Below are 20,246 nucleotides of genomic sequence, written 5' to 3'. Positions count from 1 at the left end.
AGTCGATAGATTGGTCTCTACATACCAAAGTGTTCAAGTGGATTATTAAGACTAGGGGCGGGTGTAAGAAATCCAGCATTTGACACCAAACAATTTGCCTGGGTAGGTTAACACGGGTTTTAATACTTATATCTAGAGGTGATCTACGGTTCTACGGAACTGATGACAGCGGTATGTCACGTCAAAGCAACCGGAACGGATGCCGTAGAAGGATGTGAAGTCAGAGGGTGATCACTCAAAGAAACGGAAGTGACGTCATCACAATCATTAGTGACGTCACAAGAACCAAAGCCGATGTCATAAGACCCGAAGTGACGTCGTGAAGATGCCACACATTTACTGTGAAAGTATCGAGGTATTGTACACATTCTTAACGTTTCTATTTCTTTATCATCATTATTGTCACCTATATTGGATTACTATATGCTAAATCTCACCAATCCGTCTCATATATTCTGGCTACCCTCAAAGAAGAGTTATCTTTGTGTATATTTTTTCGAATACTACCACTATTCTCCCTCATCCATCTCCGGTTTACCGACTGTGTTAGTGACAGTGAAGTGGACGTCTGTTGAAAATTTAGGGATTTCTTTCAGTGTGATATTAGCCAAATTGCAGGAATTGCGGCTGTGATGTAACAGAGGAAGTATTCTTAGACTTATACACAATGATAACTATAATTTGCTGAATACTTTCAATTCCGCCTCCGCTGTATTTTTGTTTCAAATTGATGGACAGGACAAAAGTGCCAATTGACCTTAATGTGCGCGCAAATTTCGATGTTTTGAATACGATATTTGCATTAACGATGTTACAATCTATACATTTCTGCAAAGTTGTACCTACCCATAAGACTTGCCCTTTTAGCATGTTTAGGTTATCAATAAATACAGAGGTCTTAACACCTTGTGGTATGAGTACATGAGTGTTAATCTGCATTTAATCTGTTTTGTCCAGTCCATTTATTTGAGGGATTATGATCAATTACTAGTGAGTGCGTGAATATGGTTCTACCCCTATTTCATCAATAGTCCAGCTATAGCACAGCGGCGGTCACCAGAAATAGGCTTCACACATTGTACTCATTAGGGGAATGAAACCCGACCTTCAGTGTGACAATTGAACGCCTTAACCTTCAGGCTACCCCACCAACCTTCAATCACAACAAGCAGCATCTGACAAAGTAGCATACATCCGGTGATGATGGTAACCACTGACAACTGAATACAAAACACTTGTTTTCACCAACAGCTTTATTGACGTTTCTACATTAGTTTCCGACCATATGACATTCTCCTGGGATTCTGATAGAAGGCTTGATATCCTTTCAGTAACAACTTTAAAACCATATATATTTTTAATTAAAGCCTAAAATATTGTTAAAAAAATGCGGCAATGTAGCAATTTTGGGGGGCAGCAATTTGTTTTTTTTTCCATTTCGTCGGCAATGTACATTTTCCGATGAAAAAAATAAGAAATGGTCGGACCCTTACAGGTGATTGTGGGTCATCCTTATGTACACTTGATATCCTCTGGCTTGAGTGCATCAACCTCGGCACACTGGACTCGGTCAACGGGGTTCTCCCTGTTTTTCGGGTCACTGCAGTACATGTCCTTGAAACGCTGAAGACAGGAGTAGAGTGAGTGTACATGTGTGAAATGGACATCTAGCGCTATTTGGGTAGTTTGGTGTGTCACTTTAATCAGTGTTTAATGTGAGGTCAAATCTAAAAGTAACGCAGCCTATCGACGTTTACTCAGGGATTCGAACCACGAATAACGGGATCAGGCAGAGTGAATGATTGCTGTTTTCAGACACATCAATATTCATGTCGAATCAGGACAGGTTACACCAACAATGGGCATCCTTCAAATGAAGTGTACCGACGTGACGACTAAACGTTTCAGCTTCTGGTATGTGGGCACATGAGAACGTATCGGATATGAGCATTTGTATTATTCAAACCAGTATGTTACCACAGGTCATGAAAATAAAACACTTACATTGGAGACTGATGTTGAAAAGAAGTATGTTCGTGTCTTCGGGTTAAACATACAAATTACTTCAAGCAGTTTGTTATAACAATAACCTAATTTATATAGGAACAAAACAACGGTTACGGCTCCTTGAAAATATTAACTTGGTTCGTTCGGGATATGTATTCGAGATATCAACGTTCGTTACATCCGGACTTGACTTTTTTCTACTTACAATGTATTGAACCGATAAGAAGTCGACATTGGACAAATCTGAAAAAAAGAATAAAAAGTAAGTGAATGTTGCTTTACGTTGCTTCAGTTCCAGATATATATCATCACGGTTGCCTGTGAATAACCATTAGTACACACGGGATTCACACCATGGGCATCGACTCGCGCTGGGAACAGGGAGCATGGGAATTCTCTGAGTGAGTGCGACAAGGACTGCAATACACTGAACCAGTATCATCTGATGTTGTGTTGACCTCGAGATCCATACGTTTATATGTAATGTCACAGGTCGGGAATCTCAAATCAAATTAATGTTTCCCCAAATCATTTCGGACACGAGATTCACAAGGACGCTTTGCCGGTAGTTCGTTATTCCGACGCTGTAAGACTGGGCCATTGTGGTGTACTCAGTCTATTCTGTACAAAAAGGTTACTGTAATATATATTCCATGATTCTTGAATTATCTAAACTTAAAACCACTAAAACCACCAGCTGATGGACACATATCTTGAACATGTATCTTACTGAATCCAGTGAAGTCATCTGCGTTCACAACGCCATCTTTGTTAGGATCCCAGATTGAGTACATGAATCGGGCGTAGTCCTCGGAGTAGCCGTACCTGCACGTCCACCTGGTCACGACCTCCCACTGTTGCAAGCTGCAAGGGTCATCTGTAGGTTAGATTGAAAAATTATCAGGTATAATATACTTTCATCATTATTATTATGTACAGATTGAAATAACAAATGCAGCAAAGAGGGTTTGGGTGATGCTCATCATCAGCTCAGGGCCCTTGCCCCCTCTACACGCAGCCCAGACAGCGAATGGAACTTCTCCCAGGAAGCGCTGCCTTGTCAAACCCACCCAGAACTTTTCGGAGAATGTGAAGACTCCCCAACACTGCAGCCTACTGCATTGCCCAGATTGACAAAAGGGCTATATTCCTGGTAGTAAACCCGGATATTCTCCCAATGCCAGTCAACAGATTGGGAAGTACCAAACCTATGGCACCGAGAACAATGGGGAGTCGGACAACTTGGTACTTGGGGTGCAAGCGTGACATTTCGAAAGCGAGGTCTGCATATTTGCCATGTTTTTCCTCAATCTTGTCAATCACATTACTGTCAAAAGAGACAGAAAATTCAATGATATAAATGATTTCATTGGATTTATCAAAAAGGACAAGATCAGGTTTGTTGGCCTGGATATGTCTGAGGCTGTATACGGGCCTATTCCAAAGGATTTTGTATTCATCCTTTTCCATATTCACATTTTGATGCAAAATCACACATTGACGGTTTCGAGTTGGAAGTGACTCTGTAGAATTGCTGATCTTCTCAACACTCTGCACATAAACTCGATGCAGTGGTCGTTCAGAAAGCTTCTCCTTGAAAAACTGAATCTGGGCCGATTTGATATGGCACTTCGCTTGGTTGACACTCATTTCTGTACCATCGAGCAGTACAGAACCATCAACAAAATCAACACCGACATTGAGATTATGTCCCACATCCTTGGCTCGTTTTAGAAAACTGTGGAATGCCTTGTTTTCATCATGAGTCTTGACATGCTTCACAAGAGGATCATAAGACAAATAAATGGGTTGACACATTATTATTATTATTATTGTTGTTATCGTCGTCATCATCATCATCATCATCATCATCATCATCATCATCATCTCAAACCTTGGTATTCCATTAGTTCTTAAAAAATTAACAAGAGGCAATCTTTACAATGCATGATCTTTCCGAAATCTCCTATGTTTGTATTATTAACCCCTATGTTTTTTTTCAATTATTCCTCTTAGTAAAAGTATTGTGTTAAGAAATCCCAGGCCCCATTACAGGTTATCAAATGATGCTCGCTAAACAGAACTTGCCGTCGTAGTTGAAATACAGGATTTGTTTGTGAACATCTCTGAAGTCCACTCTGCCGTCATCGTTGGCGTCGTTGTCCACCACAGCAGCACAGAACTTCCCCACCAGTTGCTCAGGAGGGTTGCAGTTGTTAAATAGGTTAAACCAGTACCTTCAAGAAACATGAGTGGGTGAGTGATTGAGTGAGTCGGGGTTAACGCTACCTGGACAACTTTAATTAATGCCACCGCATGTCAACTCATTAAACTGGAATATAACCAAGATTGCGCATGAAGGCAACATATTGTTTGTTGTAGTTTGTTTTGTTTACGTCGCAATCAGCCGTATTCCGACTGTATGATGACGGCCTTGACCAAAAAATCCAATGATCGATATTATGAGCAAAGATCCAAGCCGTCGTTGTTTGATGACAGTTACCGATCAAGAGCACACAGTCAACCTTTTACGACCAGAACATATTTCTGTGGATCTGTTCTAACCCGGACTCCATTCAGGGTGCTTTGTAGTAGTATGATAAGAGCTGAATTAGAATATTTTACGAATCAGTTATTACGGTTTGGATCAATGTCTTGATATACCTGGAGAAACCACAGGTTCCACAGAAGAGGAGGGCGAACACGGTGAGTCGGAGGGCAAGCATTCTGCAAACAAACTCAGGCAGGTAATGACGTTTCAGTTTGTCATCGGTTTTTAAAGAATCGATCTGGGCCTGCTCGGTGTTATTGCGCATATCCTAAGCAGCAAAGTAGTGGTCGATAACACGAACATCAGTCAAACCATTGAGGTACACATTTCATAAAACTGTTGTTAAACAGGGATTCTAGGAAACTATTTATCCGCGGTGTGTTGGGTCGAAAGCCAACTAAATATAGCGATTGTACCATTAGTTATTTTATCTATATGATAATAGTTACAGTATAAACTAACACTATCAAACCATTGACGTACACACTTCATCAAACTGGATGCTTTCTCAGTTGTCAAACTAGAGTTTCAAGGGAACTATTTATCCAAGGTGTATTGGAGGGAAAGCAAAATAATTAATATAATCATTGTATCCGATGTTATACCCTGAATATGATAGTGCCACACTATGTGCCGAAATGCAAACGTTAATTAGTTAATGCAAATAGTTACAGTGTGAACTAACTGTATCAAAAAATAAAGGATAAACTAACTTTATCAATATTTGCAGTATAAAACTAACTATATCAATACTTACACTATAAACTAATCGCATCAATATTTACAATATAAACACTGCATCAACGGTTACAGTATTAACCAACTGTATCAATAGTTACAGTATAAACCAACTGCGTCGATAGTAACAGCATAAACTATCAATAGTTACAGTATAAACCTTCAATGGTTACAGTATAAATTATCAGTGGTTACAGTATAAACTATCAATGGTCACAGTATGAACTATCAATGTTACAGTATAAGGCTGCATCAATAGTGACAGTATTAACTAACTGTAACAATAGTTACAGTATAAACCAACTGCGTCGATAGTAACAGCATAAACTATCAATAGTTACAGTATAAACGATCAATGGTTACAGTATAAATTATCAGTGGTTACAGTATAAACTATCAATGGTCACAGTATGAACTATCAATGTTACAGTATAAGGCTGCATCAATAGTGACAGTATTAACTAACTGTAACAATAGTTACAGTACTAGTGTACACCAACTGCTTCAATAGCTACAGTATAAACCAACTGCGTCAATAGTTACATTATTAGTTACAGTATAAACAATCAATGGTTACAGTATAAACTATCAATGGTTACAGTATGAACACTGCATGAATAGTTACAGTATAAACTATGACACGATTTATGCTGTTGACACGATGATTGTTTAATGAGTAGTAATACAATAGCAACACAGACAGTATATAACATCACAGACAGTATATATCATCACAGACAGTATATAACATCACAGACAGTATAATAGCAATAGCAACTTCAGTATTACACATTCAGCTCACAGTGAGGGTGGCAACTTGCTATGTCGTACGACTGAAAATAAAACGAGTTATTCATCAGTATTAATGAATAAAGATAAAGTATTTTAGTTAAATGGGAAAAAGTACGAACCTGTCTGAATGCACTGGATAACGACTCGAGCTTTGGCCAGATCCTTTTTCGACTCTTTAAGCTTGTGTGACAGCTCCACCCCCGATGGAGGCAGACGCGATGAACTTTGGCAGGTGAGGGTCCCGGGAGGGGTATCCAGATTTTGAAAACTGAATTTTAGAATCGAGTCCATTTGAAGACAGAAGTGATATTGCTTGTGTATGATTCAGAAAACGGACGGATAGCGCTGTATTTATCAATAGTCTGTAATATGCGCGTCTTTCAACCGTCGAAATAAAGTATACAAAATACCCAAGATGACTGACAGATGAGCGTGCGTGCATGCGTGCGTGCGTGCGTATGTATTTGGACTTAAGTGGTTTTTATTAAAATATGAGCTAGTATTGCACATATCCATACAGGCAACATCGGCCGTGTTATTGCTAATTTCACAATGAAAGAAGTCTCATTTCATCAGAATTATATAATGTCAATAGTTGATCAGAAATAAAACTTTCAACCATTTTTTTATTGAAGAAGTTTATTGAATTTAAATACCACGTGACTCATGGTTCTCTAATACTTAGTAATACTAATTCCGTGTTATTGTGCCAAATGTTTAAAGTGTTGTTATTATTGTAATATAGTATCAAAAAAATGAAACGCATAGGTGTTACTGATATGTCAAAACGAAAATAATAATAAATTGTATTCATATTATCGTCAAAATATGTATCAATATTGGTAAGAGCATCAATTGACATACTTCCGTTGGCAACAAATCGATTTTGCTTGAAAATGTTTACTTTGTTGTGATTTTTTGAGAATGAGTAAGAAATGCATCGCCACAAAGCAACAAGTGGCATCTTGCACGTTGAAATTGGGCAGGAAAAGCATGCAGTGTTTGGCAATAAAAAGCAAGCTTGCTTTCGGAAAAAGGCATTCGTTCAGAAGAAGTTTCCAAGCCAAATGAACATGCCACGTCTTGATGCTGCCACAAGGAACATCGACATTGGAATACTGCAGGCTGGAGAGTTCCAATCTTCTGTTACCCGACTTCTGAATGTTAGCCAAAGCACAATATCGCGGCTTGCAGCTCGCCACAATCAAACAGGCACAACAAATGACCGTCCCTGTGCAGGAAGACCTAGAGTCACCACACCAGCCCAGGATCGCTACATCCGGGTGCTCCATTTGCGTGACCGTACTGCTACGGGTGAGAGCACTGCAGCCAGGGTGCCAGGACTTAGGAGAATATCAGGCCAGACTGTACGGAACATGGACTGAGAGCCAGGAGACCCTACGTCGGGAACGTGCTACGTCGTCACCATCGTGCTCATCGTCTCCGTTGGTGTAACAACGTGACTGCCTGGAACCTTCGCAAATGGCGACGCATTTGCATTTGGTTTAGCGATGAGTCCAGATTCCTGTTGCAGAGACGTGATGGTAGGAACCAGGTCTACAGACGTGTTCATGAACGTTATGCCCCTAACTGCGTGCGTCAAGTGGACAGATTTGGTGGAGAGAGTGTGATGATGTGGGCGGAAATCTCCTACACTGATCGTACCGATCTTGTCCACGTCCAGGGAAACCTGACGGCTGTACGCTACAGAGACACCATCCTGCTACCACACTGCCTGCCAGCCATTGACGTCCAACTGAGATTTTCCAGCAGTACAACGCCCGGCCTCACACGGCACGTGTCACAATGACCTTTCTCGCTGCTAACAATGTCCCTTGTCGTCCCGTTCCCCGGATCTTAACCCAATAGAGCACCTGTGGGATGAACTTGATCGCCGTCTCCGTCAGCGTCAACATCAACCCCAAATTCTCCAGGCACTAGCTGCATTTCTGCAGGAGGAGTGGCGGAGGATTCCCCAGGCCGTTATCCAGCGTCTCATCCAGTCCATGACAAGGCGTGTGAGAACTGTGATTCGTGCACGTGGTGGGCACAACAGATATTTATACTCCATTCACGTTTGAGGAATATTGTTAATGCCTTACCTCAAGTTATGGACATCATTGTATAGACATTGATCTCTCCTAAACGGATGTAAAGTTTCATGTACTCAAGTTCATTTCCTACCAAGTTTTTCATGTTTGAATATACAACATTTTCTCAGCAAATACGGGTTATGCGTTTCTTTTTTAATAGTATATTAATTCATTTTACGAGAGGAAGACTGTCACGAGTATCAAAGTCTTGTCATCCCTAGATCACTGTTGGATGAAGGGGTTAACAAACTGGACTTGCTGTAGTCTCCAAGATGCCAACATCAAAATGTATCTAACCACAAAAGTGAATATGAAACGATCAACATGTTCATCATCACGTTCAGTGGGGACAAACTTGACAAATGAAATAAAGTTTTCTTTAAAGACCATGTTAAAGTTGAGTGACTTCCCACAGAGCAAGAAACGATTCAAATTCCTAAAGACATCTTTTCTAAATGGCAGTCACAAGTATTCACTGTCAATTTTCTCTAATAATAAACTGTTAACTTGGTATCCCCAAGCACATCGATAATCATGATGGTCATGTAATGGGCAGTTCTAAAAAACACGAACAGAAATGAAATCCTGTCTACATGGTCACATCCGATGATTGTTAAGATTGATTACAAATCATATCTACAGACAACATGGCGGTCTATATTTATTCCCAATTTCCTGTTATAATTTGTAGTTTATGTTAGAAGAACGCATTCTGAAAAGGGTCCCCCAGGAAACTTCCTCTTACTAATTCTTACAATACAAGCAAATGTAGAATCTACATTTTCGTCCTGACACACCCATTTTCCCCATCATGATAATATTTTAATTTGGGTTATTAATTTATCATTATTTATCTTCGCCCCTTATGTTCAAAGAAATGATTATTATCATTAGCCATGCCTGGTAAAACTTTGATTGTGGATCTCACCACATTCTACATTCTTTACCACAAGATTTTTAGCAATGTAAATTTCACTTTTGCGATTGAAATTATTTACAATGAATTGCATTGTGTATCTTTCATTACCATTATGATAAGAAGCATTTTCAAAATATTATTTCTAAAGACACAGACATGATATTTTGTAATTTTAAGTTGGCATTGGTCTCTGTGAGTGGCTGGCTTCTTTCTTTGTATGTCAATAGTTTCTTGCAGTCTCCATTTTTTGCAGTTATTGATGATGGTATAAAAACATTTTGGTTTGTTGGCAGCAAATGTCGTAAATATGGCTGTCAGTATGACCACATGGTTGTGACTGCATGATTACCTGTATGATAGCATGGCTCTCTGTATGACTGCATGGTTACCTGTATGATAGCATGACTGTCTGTATGACCACAAAACTGTCTGTATGATAGCATGACTGTCTGTATGACCACATGGTTGGCTGCGTGACTGTATGGTTTCCCGTATGACTACATGGCTTCCTGCATGACACATGTTTCTCTATATGACCACATGGTTGCCTGTTTAAATGCATGATTGACTGTATGACTGCATGTCTATATGACCACATGGTTGCCTGTATAAATGCATGATTGACTGCATGACTCATGTTTCTCTATATGACCACATGGTTGCCTGTATAAATGCATGATTGACTGTATGACTGCATGTCTATATGACCACATGGTTGCCTGTATAAATGCATGATTGACTGCATGACTCATGTTTCTCTATATGACCACATGGTTGCCTGTATAAATGCATGATTGACTGTATGACTGCATGTTTCTCTATATGACCACATGTTAGCCTGTGTAAATGCATGATTGACTGCATGACTCATGTTTCTCTATATGACCACATGGTTGCCTGTATAAATGCATGATTGACTGTATGAATGCATGTTTCTCTATATGACCACATGTTAGCCTGTATAAATACATAATTGAATGCATGACTCATGTTTCTCTATATGACCACATGGTTGCCTTTTTAAATGCATGATTGACTGCATGTCTGTATGACCACATGGTTGCCTGTATAAATGCATGATTGACTGTATGAATGCATGTTTCTCTATATGACCACATGTTAGCCTGTATAAATACATAATTGAATGCATGACTCATGTTTCTCTATATGACCACATGGTTGCCTTTTTAAATGCATGATTGACTGCATGTCTGTATGACCACATGGTTGCCTGTTTAAATGCATGATTGACTGTATGACTGCATGTCTGTATGACCACATGGTTGCCTGTATAAATGCATGATTGACTGCATGACTCATGTTTCTCTATATGACCACATGGTTGCCTGTATAAATGCATGATTGACTGTATGACTGCCTGTCTGTATGACCGCAAGGCTTCCTGCATGACTCATGTTTCTCTATATGACCAAATGGTTGCCTGTATAAATGCATGATTGACTGTATGACTGCATGTCTATATGACCACATGGTTGCCTGTATAAATGCGTGATTGACTGCATGACTGCATGTCTTTATGACCACATGCTTGCCTGTATGACCACATGGTTGTCAGTTTGTCCACAAAGTTGTCGGTATGACCGCATGGTTGTCTGTATGACCTCATAGTTGTGTGTAGGACTAATGCATGTTTGTCTGCGTTGATCCGTGGGTATTTGCATCACTGCATCTGTGTCTGCGAGGTGGCGAGCATGCGCATGCATGTGCATGTCCATATGACTTCGCGATTGGGCATCAGACTGCAGTGTTTGTGATCGTCTAGTTTCAATAACGCGTGTGTTGGTACGACCCGGTGTGAATATGATAACTGCACTGATGTTTTATATATACATTTGTGTTTTTGTGAGGTGAGGTGAAATTAGGTCGATAATCATGATGGTCATATAATGGGCAGTTCTAAAAAACACGAACAGAAATGAAATCCTGTCTACATGGTCACATCCGATGATTGTTAAGATTGATTACAAATCATATCTACAGACAACATGGCGGTCTATATTTATTCCCAATTTCCTGTTATAGTACTTGTTGATGTTTTATATATACATTTGTGTTTTTGTGAGGTGAGGTGAAATTAGGTTTAACGTCGCGTCCAAGATTATTGCACTTATATAGCGACGTGCATGTACGTGTATGTGTTTGTGTGGCTGCTTGTACTAGTCCGGACTGATGCCGATTTATATATAGTGCGAGGTCACTGAGATACCATGCCGCAGTTTTACATGAATACCCCACTCAGACACAGTATACTGACTCCGAGCCGACCAGTCCTTGTAACAACAGACCAGTAACAACAAGTACCATCTTTTAACGTCTTTTTGTATGACGCGGCCGAGGATCGAACCCCGGACCTTCCGCTCTCCGGGCTGACGCTCTACCACTAGACCACGGTGGCGGTCTTTGTGTTTTTGTGACTGCACTCAGTGAATGCATCATGCATGGAGTTCACAAACTGTACCAATCTGCACCGTGACTGTGCATCACGACATACACGCATGTCTCTTATGAGAAACACACTTTATTATAGGTCATATTTACTCGCAGTACGTTAAGTAATTAACTACTCACGTAGGCAGAAAGACAAGTCAAACCTTCTGGAGCTCTGAATGACTTGCATTTTACAGAAGTAAGGAAGACGGGACAAGTGTTCACAGCGAACAGAATAACCAGGTAAAAAGCTGTTCACATTGCAAGGGTTAAGATGACGAGACAGTATTTAGAAAAGCTTCTTCGCACTTTTTTTCTAGGAATAGTGTGCGCTTTCACGAAAAGTGCGCCTGTATTTGCTGAGCATGTCTTTATGATCACGATATCGTTCCCTCAGATCAACAGTGGGAGATGTGTTATGATGAAAGGCTTAATAACATTCTGGCATTAAACAGCTGAATCAGATAGGGTTCTTAATAGTAGAAAAAACATACATCCCCGGCCGCGTCCTACCAAAAGACGTTAATAGATGGTACTTGTTGTTACCCTGTCTGGCGCTCGGAATTAAGGGGCTAAAACAAGGACATACATACATACATACATACATACACACACACATACATGCATACATACATACATACATACATACATACACACACACACACACACACACACACACACACACACACACACACACACACACACACACACACACACACACACACACACACACATACATACATATGTATGGTCGCACATTCAACAATGTAATGGTCGCACAGGCACATTCAATTAAACCCCAGCCCCTTACTTTCCTGTCGTGTGGGGGTGTTCCCGTGTGGAGCCCCGCTTTGATGACTAACGGCTCAACAAACAAAGCAAAGTTTTGCCCCAAGAAACAAACCCACCCGGTCTGACTCGCTAGAAGGGTCGAGAATGAAGGTAAGCCATTATATTCACGATAGTCGAAATGTAGCTGGGTATACAACTTGTTTTAAAACATGAAAATCCTAATCAGTGTGAAGTATACAGAATGTCCAATGTTTAGTTGTCATGTGGTTGACCTTTATGGTGTTCATTTGGAATTTCTGTGCATGTTGGGGAAAATTGTGTACTAATGTTAGTATGTATATTACTCATTCTCATTTAAAATTAATTTATTAACATCATCAGCATTATCATCATTAGAGTGAGGTTGTTGACCAAAAAAAATGACCCAAATTATTTAATAAATATTTCCGTTTATTTTTGTGTGGTAGAATTAATGTAAATATTGGTTTGTGTTTCCTTCATGTTGTGCCGTGATGGTAAATAACTGAGCTCTTGTATACCTATCCACATCTCTCTACACAGATGATGTTCAGAGCGTTGTTGTGTCTGGCCCTATTCGTGGGATCTGTATCTGCCTGGGGAAGCTGGTTCAGCATGAACAAGAACACAGAATGCGGTTCCTTCCGAAGCCAACGGGCAGGCTGGTGGGAACAACAAATATAGTATTTCAATCTTTATCTAGACCTGCGTATCTAGACCAGTAGTCGTACATTCATAAGTACCACAGCTTGTAAGTACATGTACAAGAACGCCTAGATAAGAGTTTCGGGGTGTCAGCCTGCTGTGGGAGAAAGGAAAAAAGAGATTCATGTGTTAGACGCTTACCACTCTTGAGAAACCTGCGTGCACTGGTATGGTGTTGACAAACCATGGGTGATAGTTAGAAGGAATGTGGGATTCGAACCCACGATAATTATGTCCTGTTACTTAGGCAACTGAGCCACTCGTGCTCCGGTCTCTCGTTGATGTAATTGTACATTTAAAACGTCATGCTATTTTAATAGAAGCGACCTGGCTTTGGCGAAGTTTACCCCAGGTGGTTATCAACAGAAATACAACCGGATGGGCAAAGTTTTGGTTCCTTATCCGTACCAGGATACGCTGGAGATAATCCGGTTATTACTCTTGGTTTGTCAGCATCACATCCGTGCAGGTGCAATTAGTTATCGCTCACGCCCTTTGCCCTTTGGGCATTTCAACAGTCATCGAAATACATAAGTAAAATACTTTTCTAAACGGTTTGTCTTTTCGTATATTGTTCAGGTGAATAATTGACTTACATGTGCATGTATTTGTGACGGGTGCCACCGGTAGGGTACTGCACGCTCACCTTTTCGCGAACACCTGGTATCATCACTACGTGATAGTTATTTATAAACGCATGCTTATGATGTAGTCGTACAATAATTGTACAATGGATTGTGATTTCAGGAGATATATGTTATGGTTATGGAAAGGGTTTCTCGCATTTATATAAACCCTTTATTAATTAATGATTAAGAACATGGTTAGCAATACTACAACCATACTATCGAGAAATTGAAATTATAGAATAAGGACTACCCAAGCCAGTGGATGATAACATGAGCAGCGATCAAAGCATTCAGGATACGTCAACAGATAATTTGCCACGTGATTCCCTCTTGAGTCGTCTCTGACCACATGCATGACCTGCAGGGACCATTTTGTGTCCTCGGGTCCTCATGTTGGCAGTGCTGAGTTGCAGTACCCGCAATATACACAGTAGACAAATCACGTTAAGGGGATTTGTTGGACAGAGTGGCCATATCCAGCAACGTTGAGAAACGTTGTTTTAGCATAGAACAACGGGTTGTCTGCCTCAAGTCTAAGGCTTGGTTGCATCAAGTCGTTTTTCTTGTATATGGTGTAGTTTTGTTCTTTTCTAGGTTGGGGGCGATCGGGTAGCCTGGTGGTTAAAGCGTTTGCTCGTCACGCCGAAGACCCGGCTTCGATTCCCGACATGGGTACAATGTGTGAAGCCCATTTCTGATGTCCCCCGCCGTTATTGCTGTAATTTTGCTAAAAGCCGCGTAAAACCATACTCACTCACTCACTCACTCACTTTTCTAGGTTGGGTGGTTTAATGTGTGTAGTTAATAAACAGTATCAAGTGTGACGCTTGACGCCATAATTCTGTATTCTCGCAGGCTCTTCAGCAATTCCATGACTGATATCGACACGCGTCAATTTCTGGATGACATGAAAGCTTACGACACCAACAATGATGGCTACGTCACTCCAGTCGAAATGAGGAACTCAACTGTTGCAGCCACCTTCGACAGTACTTTTAACCGTAAGTAATTGTTTTATCATTGATACAAAGGTTATTCAGAATCGCATTGATACATTGGCTTGCCATCTTATCCGACGGTATAGTGGGAACACATTGCATTCCCTGGAGGTACTCTAGAAGCGTTAAACGTAATATTTCCAATCCCCACGTTGCAAACGGTCTTGTGCAGAGTTGCGCCCCTTTGCTGTTCAAGGATCAGCCGACCGTTGGTTTACATTCCGCGTTGACCCTGATGAAGAGTCAGCAATATATGCATTTGCAATGAGCGGTAAACATGGACATCATGTGTGAATATGTTGAGACAGTAACATCTCATGCATACCAAAAACATCTCATGTTTCGGTGGTTAGCTTTATTGATATTATGTAATTTATTTGTATATATCCTTACCTCACCCTTTATCTTTCAACATCTCAGAACATCACTTTTTACACAAATGTGTTCAATTTTCCAGCTTTTCTCATATTGCGGGGCGGTTGGGTAACCTGGTGGTTAAAGCGTTAGCTCGTCACGCCGGATACCCGGGTTCGATTCCCGACATGGGTACAATGTTTGAAGCCCATTTCTTGTGTCCTCCGCCGTGATATTGCTAAATATTGCCAAATGCGGCGTAAAACCAAACTCACTCGCTCACTCTTATTTTTCACTGCATATTTGTTCTCTCAAGAACCTTCTTGTAGACATTACATACGATATCCGTCAGTAGATTGCCAATACTGCTATACTGTACAGAAACGTCACAGTTCCCGAACATATGTCCACACAGCTCTAATTACGTTAATCTTTAATATTAAACTACCTTTGTTTGTTTGTTGTTTAACGCCGCACTCAGCAGTATTCCAGCTATATGAAGGCGGTTTGTAAAATAATCGAGTCTTGACCAGACAATCCAGTGATTGACATCATGAGCATCGACCCACGCAATTGAGACCGATGACATGTATCAACCAAGTCATCGAGCCTGACCACCCAATCCCGTTAGTTGCCTTTTACGACAAGCTTATAGTCGCCTTTTACGGCAAGTATGGGTTGCTAAAGAGACCTTGCAGGTAATTGTATAATTCAACATCGTGTGGCTGTCGGGATTATTTAATACTACACACAAAAGTACAGGTAAACAGGCAAAATACGAGATAGTGTTCCTCTCATTGAGTGCATTACATGTGAATTCCGTAAAATGTGTCAAATGTTTCATGTTAAAATTAAGGCATGCTTTGTATTTCTATTTGTTTGTGTGTTACAGTCAAAGTTGAGCAATACCAATGTAACTATTGTATTGTTATTGCGACTTCGTCTCGCTGGGGACGTGCAGCCTGAACCATGCCCACCAAACCGTGACCATCATAAGCATATACAAATGTAGTTCACGCAAACACCAGAAGCGTGCGACATAAGTTAACTGATGTGAGCGAACTGTTTGTTTCAATGTTGTGTGCCTCACTGAGACACATTAAGATGACAGTGTTAAATCCGATGATCTTATATGGGAACACTTTCAAGAACCAGATAGAAAGGAGAGAAACATATCATAGTGTAATGATGTATGTAAACAAAATCTTATCTTACAGAAGGCTTCATAATATAGAAAATATATATGATGAGTCAATATGGCTGCAAGTATTTTATTTTTACCTCAGAAATCAATCATATCATGCAGTGTTTATAGACCACAGCATAACAATACAGATTTTTGAACCAGATTAGATAATAGTTTTGAATTAGCACTTGCTATTCCGTGTAAAGTTGGTGATTGTTGGTGATATAAATGACAACCTAATGTCTGACCAAAAAATGCATATACATGATGTGTTAGAAAAAAATGCACAATATTATTATTGAACCAACTAGAGTTACTGTGAAAACAAGTACGGTATTGGACACTGTGATCGTTAGCGAAGCTGTACCTGTTAAAGATAGCGGGGTTATATACGTAACACATAAAGATTTACGTAAACTATATTTTTCTCACTGTCCACTTATCTGTCCTATTCTTTTCTTTTCTTCTGTTCTGTTGTTTAGTTATTATCTGGGAGAAGTTCTCCTTAGTTGGAGAACTTGTACCCAATCCCATTTACTTTTTTTCAATAAAATATGTTTCAATCAAATCACACATATACAACCTGCATGACATAACTGTCACACGTCGTAACATGAGATGATGTTGAAACACAAACAAACGCCGACTCACTTACCTAACATGCTACAATGAGGTGCACAGGGCTGAGCTATTCATCTGTGGTGTATGAACATATATATATATATATCGTACCGATCAATCACTTCATCAATATATTTCTGTTTCAGATAACATAATATATCCAAATATCGATGCTATGGAACATAAAACAGATAATATCACACTCAGAATAACCACAGATCATAGTTTGCTTTGTATGAAATCTTGATATTGACATTACTTTTTTGTCCACGCTATGAGTATTCTGTTGATGTATGTTATCAGGCTGAGGTTTCGCTAATGTGACGTTACATTATAACACGTTATTTGCGTGACCACTGAAATGAATTCAATTTGTCAATTTACATTATAATAAGTCTTCCAAAGGCCTCGCAGAAATGAAATTAAGAGCGCTTCAATCGCTTCATAGTTTTTACTGTTCGCCTTACGTGCACTAACTGGTTTGTCGAAGGTTTCTTTCTGAAAACGGCAGGGTCGGTGTTCTCAATAAATAGGAAATTGCCCCAAATCATTTATAACGTCCTGGCTGGAAGACTTCTATGCATGATTCACCTCCGTCCTTGTTCCGGATTATGTAAGATATTTGTATCATTGAAACCTCTTTGCATTTGTTTTCTCGTTTATTATCTGCTAAAATGTGGGGTCGGCGGATTTGTAAGCCAAATAATGAAGGAAACGTTTCGGGTAAATGTATGAGCGTACATTAGAACGAAGCGATTGACGAATACGCTGGCCAACATGAAAAGTGTCAATAAATCAGAACGAGGAAAAAAACCATTTTGGTCTGCATACATTTCAAATTTTCTTGTCTTGAGCAACTAACATTTTGGACGACCGTTGCACCTACGTTTCGAATGTTTTTGTCTCGAATAGCTAAAGCTTTGGTCGATCGTAGTTCCTACATTTCGCATGTTCTTTTTTGTGTGCAGTGACCGCTGGAGTCGACCGTTGCACCTTCGTGACGTTTTTTAAGAAGCGGTATGGCATCAGCACGGCGGTCGCAGGGCGCCTCTTCGACATTGAGGACGTCAACGGTGACCTCAGGTTCTCCACTGCGGACCGGGGCGACTTCAGCCCGATTGATGACGATGGTGGGTAGTGAATCAATTGTATACGATACCTTGACATAGGTACGATGGAAAATTCAACCAGAAACACACATAACACACTGTGACAGTCAATTCCTCAAGTTCGACACGAACATCGAGCAAAAAATAAGCCATATGTTGAATGCACGATTGATGAGAAGTCCACCCGTTAAGATCCAGGTTAGATCTTAAGCATCACAGGATCTGGTGGTCAGGCTCGCTGACTTGGCTGATGCGTGTCATCGTATCCAAGTTGCGTTGATCGATGCTCATGACCTCAACCACTGGATTGTCTGGTCCAAACTCATTTTTTAATGACCATCGCCATATAGATGGAATATAGTGGAGTGCAACAAAGAAAATGATGAGGAGTCAGCAGTCGATGAAGTGTTTTTTGCTTGCAGGTGATGGCCGAGTGCCTGTGTGTGTAGCCTTCCGGGGCGGCATGGCCATTCTCGCAGATTTGGAAAACAAGGTCTACCTTGCAGAGGTATTTCATGATGCGTCGGCAATATTTAACCTTTGCTGCTAAATCGTAGCTTTGTCCTGCTCCGCATTTACTATCCCACATCCATTGATCACTAAGATAAGCTCGGATTCGTGTCTTCATAAGGTTCTACTCAACTCCGATGCTGATCTCCGGTAGAGTATAATTCGGGAATATCATATAAACGTTTATTACCTCGCTTCAAAAGGTGCGTGTGCGTGTGCGTGTGCGTGTGCGTGTGCGTGTGCGTGGCGTGTGTGTGTTGCTTTGGTTCTACAGTGCATGTATCGAATCGATATACATTATCAATAATTTAAGAAAGGTTATTCATTTTAGAGTCATCTGAAAACAACATATTTGACATATTTGTGTGTGTGTGTGTGTCTGTCTGTGTGCGTATGTGTGCGTGGGTGTGTGTGTGTGTGCGCGCGTGCCTGTGTGTGTGTGTGTGTGTGTGTGTGTGTGTGTGTGTGTGTGTGTGTGTGTGTGTGTGCCATGGAAAAGGGGAAAGTGATGTAGTTTTCACATCTTAAAAAATAAGTAGGTTCTGCACACTGTATGTCTGAAAGTGTACTGAGTTCATCCGGAAAAATCCTCAGTTATATTATATTAGTACACTAAACGAGAATAAGTGGAGTTTGTAAAACTGTAAGCTCACTTTTTGTCTGTTTCCTCAGCTGAAGTATACGAACATCGTCTACAAGTACAGGAAACCCTCACCCATATGGTCCTGGGGGTGGTCCTGGGGGTGGTCCTCCTAAACCACCGTGTTTGTCATGGCAACGGAGGGACGAGGCCGTTACCGCAAGGATGATAAACGTAATCCTGTGTTAATAAAGTGATGCATTCTCATCTGTTGTTTTGTCTTGTCACATTGCCTAGATGTATATTGTGGCCATGGAGTCTCAGTCGTCAAAGTCGCCGCATTTCGCTGTCCAGAGGTGTGTTCGTTAAGGAACCTATGACAGTGGGTTGGATTCCCATGCATTCTTTCCAGTAGTGGGTGGGTGGGGGAAGGGTGGGGTTTGGAGTGGGTGTGTGGTGTGTGTGTGTGGGGTGGGGTGGGGGGTGGGGGTGGGGGGGTTGGGGTTTGGGGGGAGGATTCGCTTTGCAGAGTTGCGTCCCCTTGGCAAGCCAGAAACCTTTGATTGTGGATTCGAATCCCGGTTCGCCCCGATTATGTTTCTAGGTTTGTCAGACCAAAGCACCATACCCGTGCTCGTGAGTTTCACCGAAGTGGTAAACATCTAAGACCTGCATCACTTCGGGCTTTCCTCCCGCATTAAGCTAACACGCCGCGATATAACTGTAATACTGTTAAAAGCGGCGTTAAACCCAACTCACTCACTCAGTATTAAGTAGATGCAGTAAGGTCATACGATATGTGTAAATGTTTTGCTACTAAATAATAACAAGGTACACTATCCCTTAACTTGAGTTCAGGAATCAAGTAGTTGTAATTATAGCGATGGTATTGAAAAGCCTACATTATGCACTACTCTCTTTTGAACTTCAAATGTGACCAAAATTGTCTTGAGTCACAATCGACCTAACGCGAGCACATGATTCCTAAAGAAAACATACTGGTTTATTGTTTATGGCCATTCCCGTGACATTGTTCAACATGTATAAGTGAAGAGGAGATTATCATGGACACTCAGCATTTTATACAAAATGGGTGAGTGAGTTGATTTTAACGCCGCTTTTAACAGTATTCCAGTTATATCACGGCGTGTCAGCTTAATGTGGGAGAAAAGCCCGAAGAGATGCAGGTCTCAGAC

The 20,246-nt window shown here is 40.6% G+C and overlaps 2 protein-coding genes across 2 annotated transcripts; one reads left to right on the top strand and one right to left on the bottom strand.

Moving 5' to 3' along the window:
• Positions 1 to 1,264: 1,264 nt before the first annotated feature.
• Positions 1,265 to 6,291, bottom strand: LOC139458752 (uncharacterized). The gene is made up of 6 exons (XM_071240164.1): positions 6,208 to 6,291; positions 4,672 to 4,734; positions 4,096 to 4,244; positions 2,738 to 2,884; positions 2,213 to 2,250; positions 1,265 to 1,623 (listed from the first exon to the last, which is right to left on the bottom strand). The coding sequence occupies exons 2-6, from the start codon at positions 4,731 to 4,733 to the stop codon at positions 1,513 to 1,515; spliced, it is 507 nt and encodes a 168-aa protein (XP_071096265.1). The 5' UTR covers position 4,734; positions 6,208 to 6,291; the 3' UTR covers positions 1,265 to 1,512.
• Positions 6,292 to 12,410: 6,119 nt separating this feature from the next.
• Positions 12,411 to 19,226, top strand: LOC139459411 (uncharacterized). Its single transcript, XM_071240864.1, has 6 exons — positions 12,411 to 12,490; positions 12,902 to 13,023; positions 14,548 to 14,693; positions 17,820 to 17,981; positions 18,383 to 18,468; positions 19,143 to 19,226. Exons 1-6 carry the CDS (start codon positions 12,485 to 12,487, stop codon positions 19,224 to 19,226), a joined length of 606 nt encoding a protein of 201 aa, XP_071096965.1. The 5' UTR covers positions 12,411 to 12,484.
• The last annotated feature ends 1,020 nt before the right edge of the window (positions 19,227 to 20,246 follow it).

This window comes from Haliotis cracherodii, unplaced genomic scaffold (genome assembly GCF_022045235.1).
Source record: "Haliotis cracherodii isolate W230 unplaced genomic scaffold, xgHalCrac1.p SCAF_13, whole genome shotgun sequence".
Lineage (NCBI taxonomy): Eukaryota > Metazoa > Mollusca > Gastropoda > Lepetellida > Haliotidae > Haliotis > Haliotis cracherodii.
Note: the sequence above shows the minus strand (reverse complement) of the source record. Positions and strands in the feature narration are given on the sequence as shown.

Bases quoted from the DNA above. Each gene is read 5' to 3' on its own strand.
- LOC139459411 (XM_071240864.1), top strand. The intron at 14,694-17,819 runs GTAAGTAATTGT...TTTTGTGTGCAG, and splicing joins CTTCGACAGTACTTTTAACC to TGACCGCTGGAGTCGACCGT. The intron at 17,982-18,382 runs GTGGGTAGTGAA...TTTTGCTTGCAG, and splicing joins CAGCCCGATTGATGACGATG to GTGATGGCCGAGTGCCTGTG.
- LOC139458752 (XM_071240164.1), bottom strand. From the start codon at position 4,733: ATGCTTGCCCTCCGACTCACCGTGTTCGCCCTCCTCTTCTGTGGAACC. The intron at 2,251-2,737 runs GTAAGATACATG...TCTTTTTTTCAG, and splicing joins AGATGACTTCACTGGATTCA to ATTTGTCCAATGTCGACTTC. The intron at 1,624-2,212 runs GTAAGTAGAAAA...TCCTGTCTTCAG, and splicing joins TCTTATCGGTTCAATACATT to CGTTTCAAGGACATGTACTG.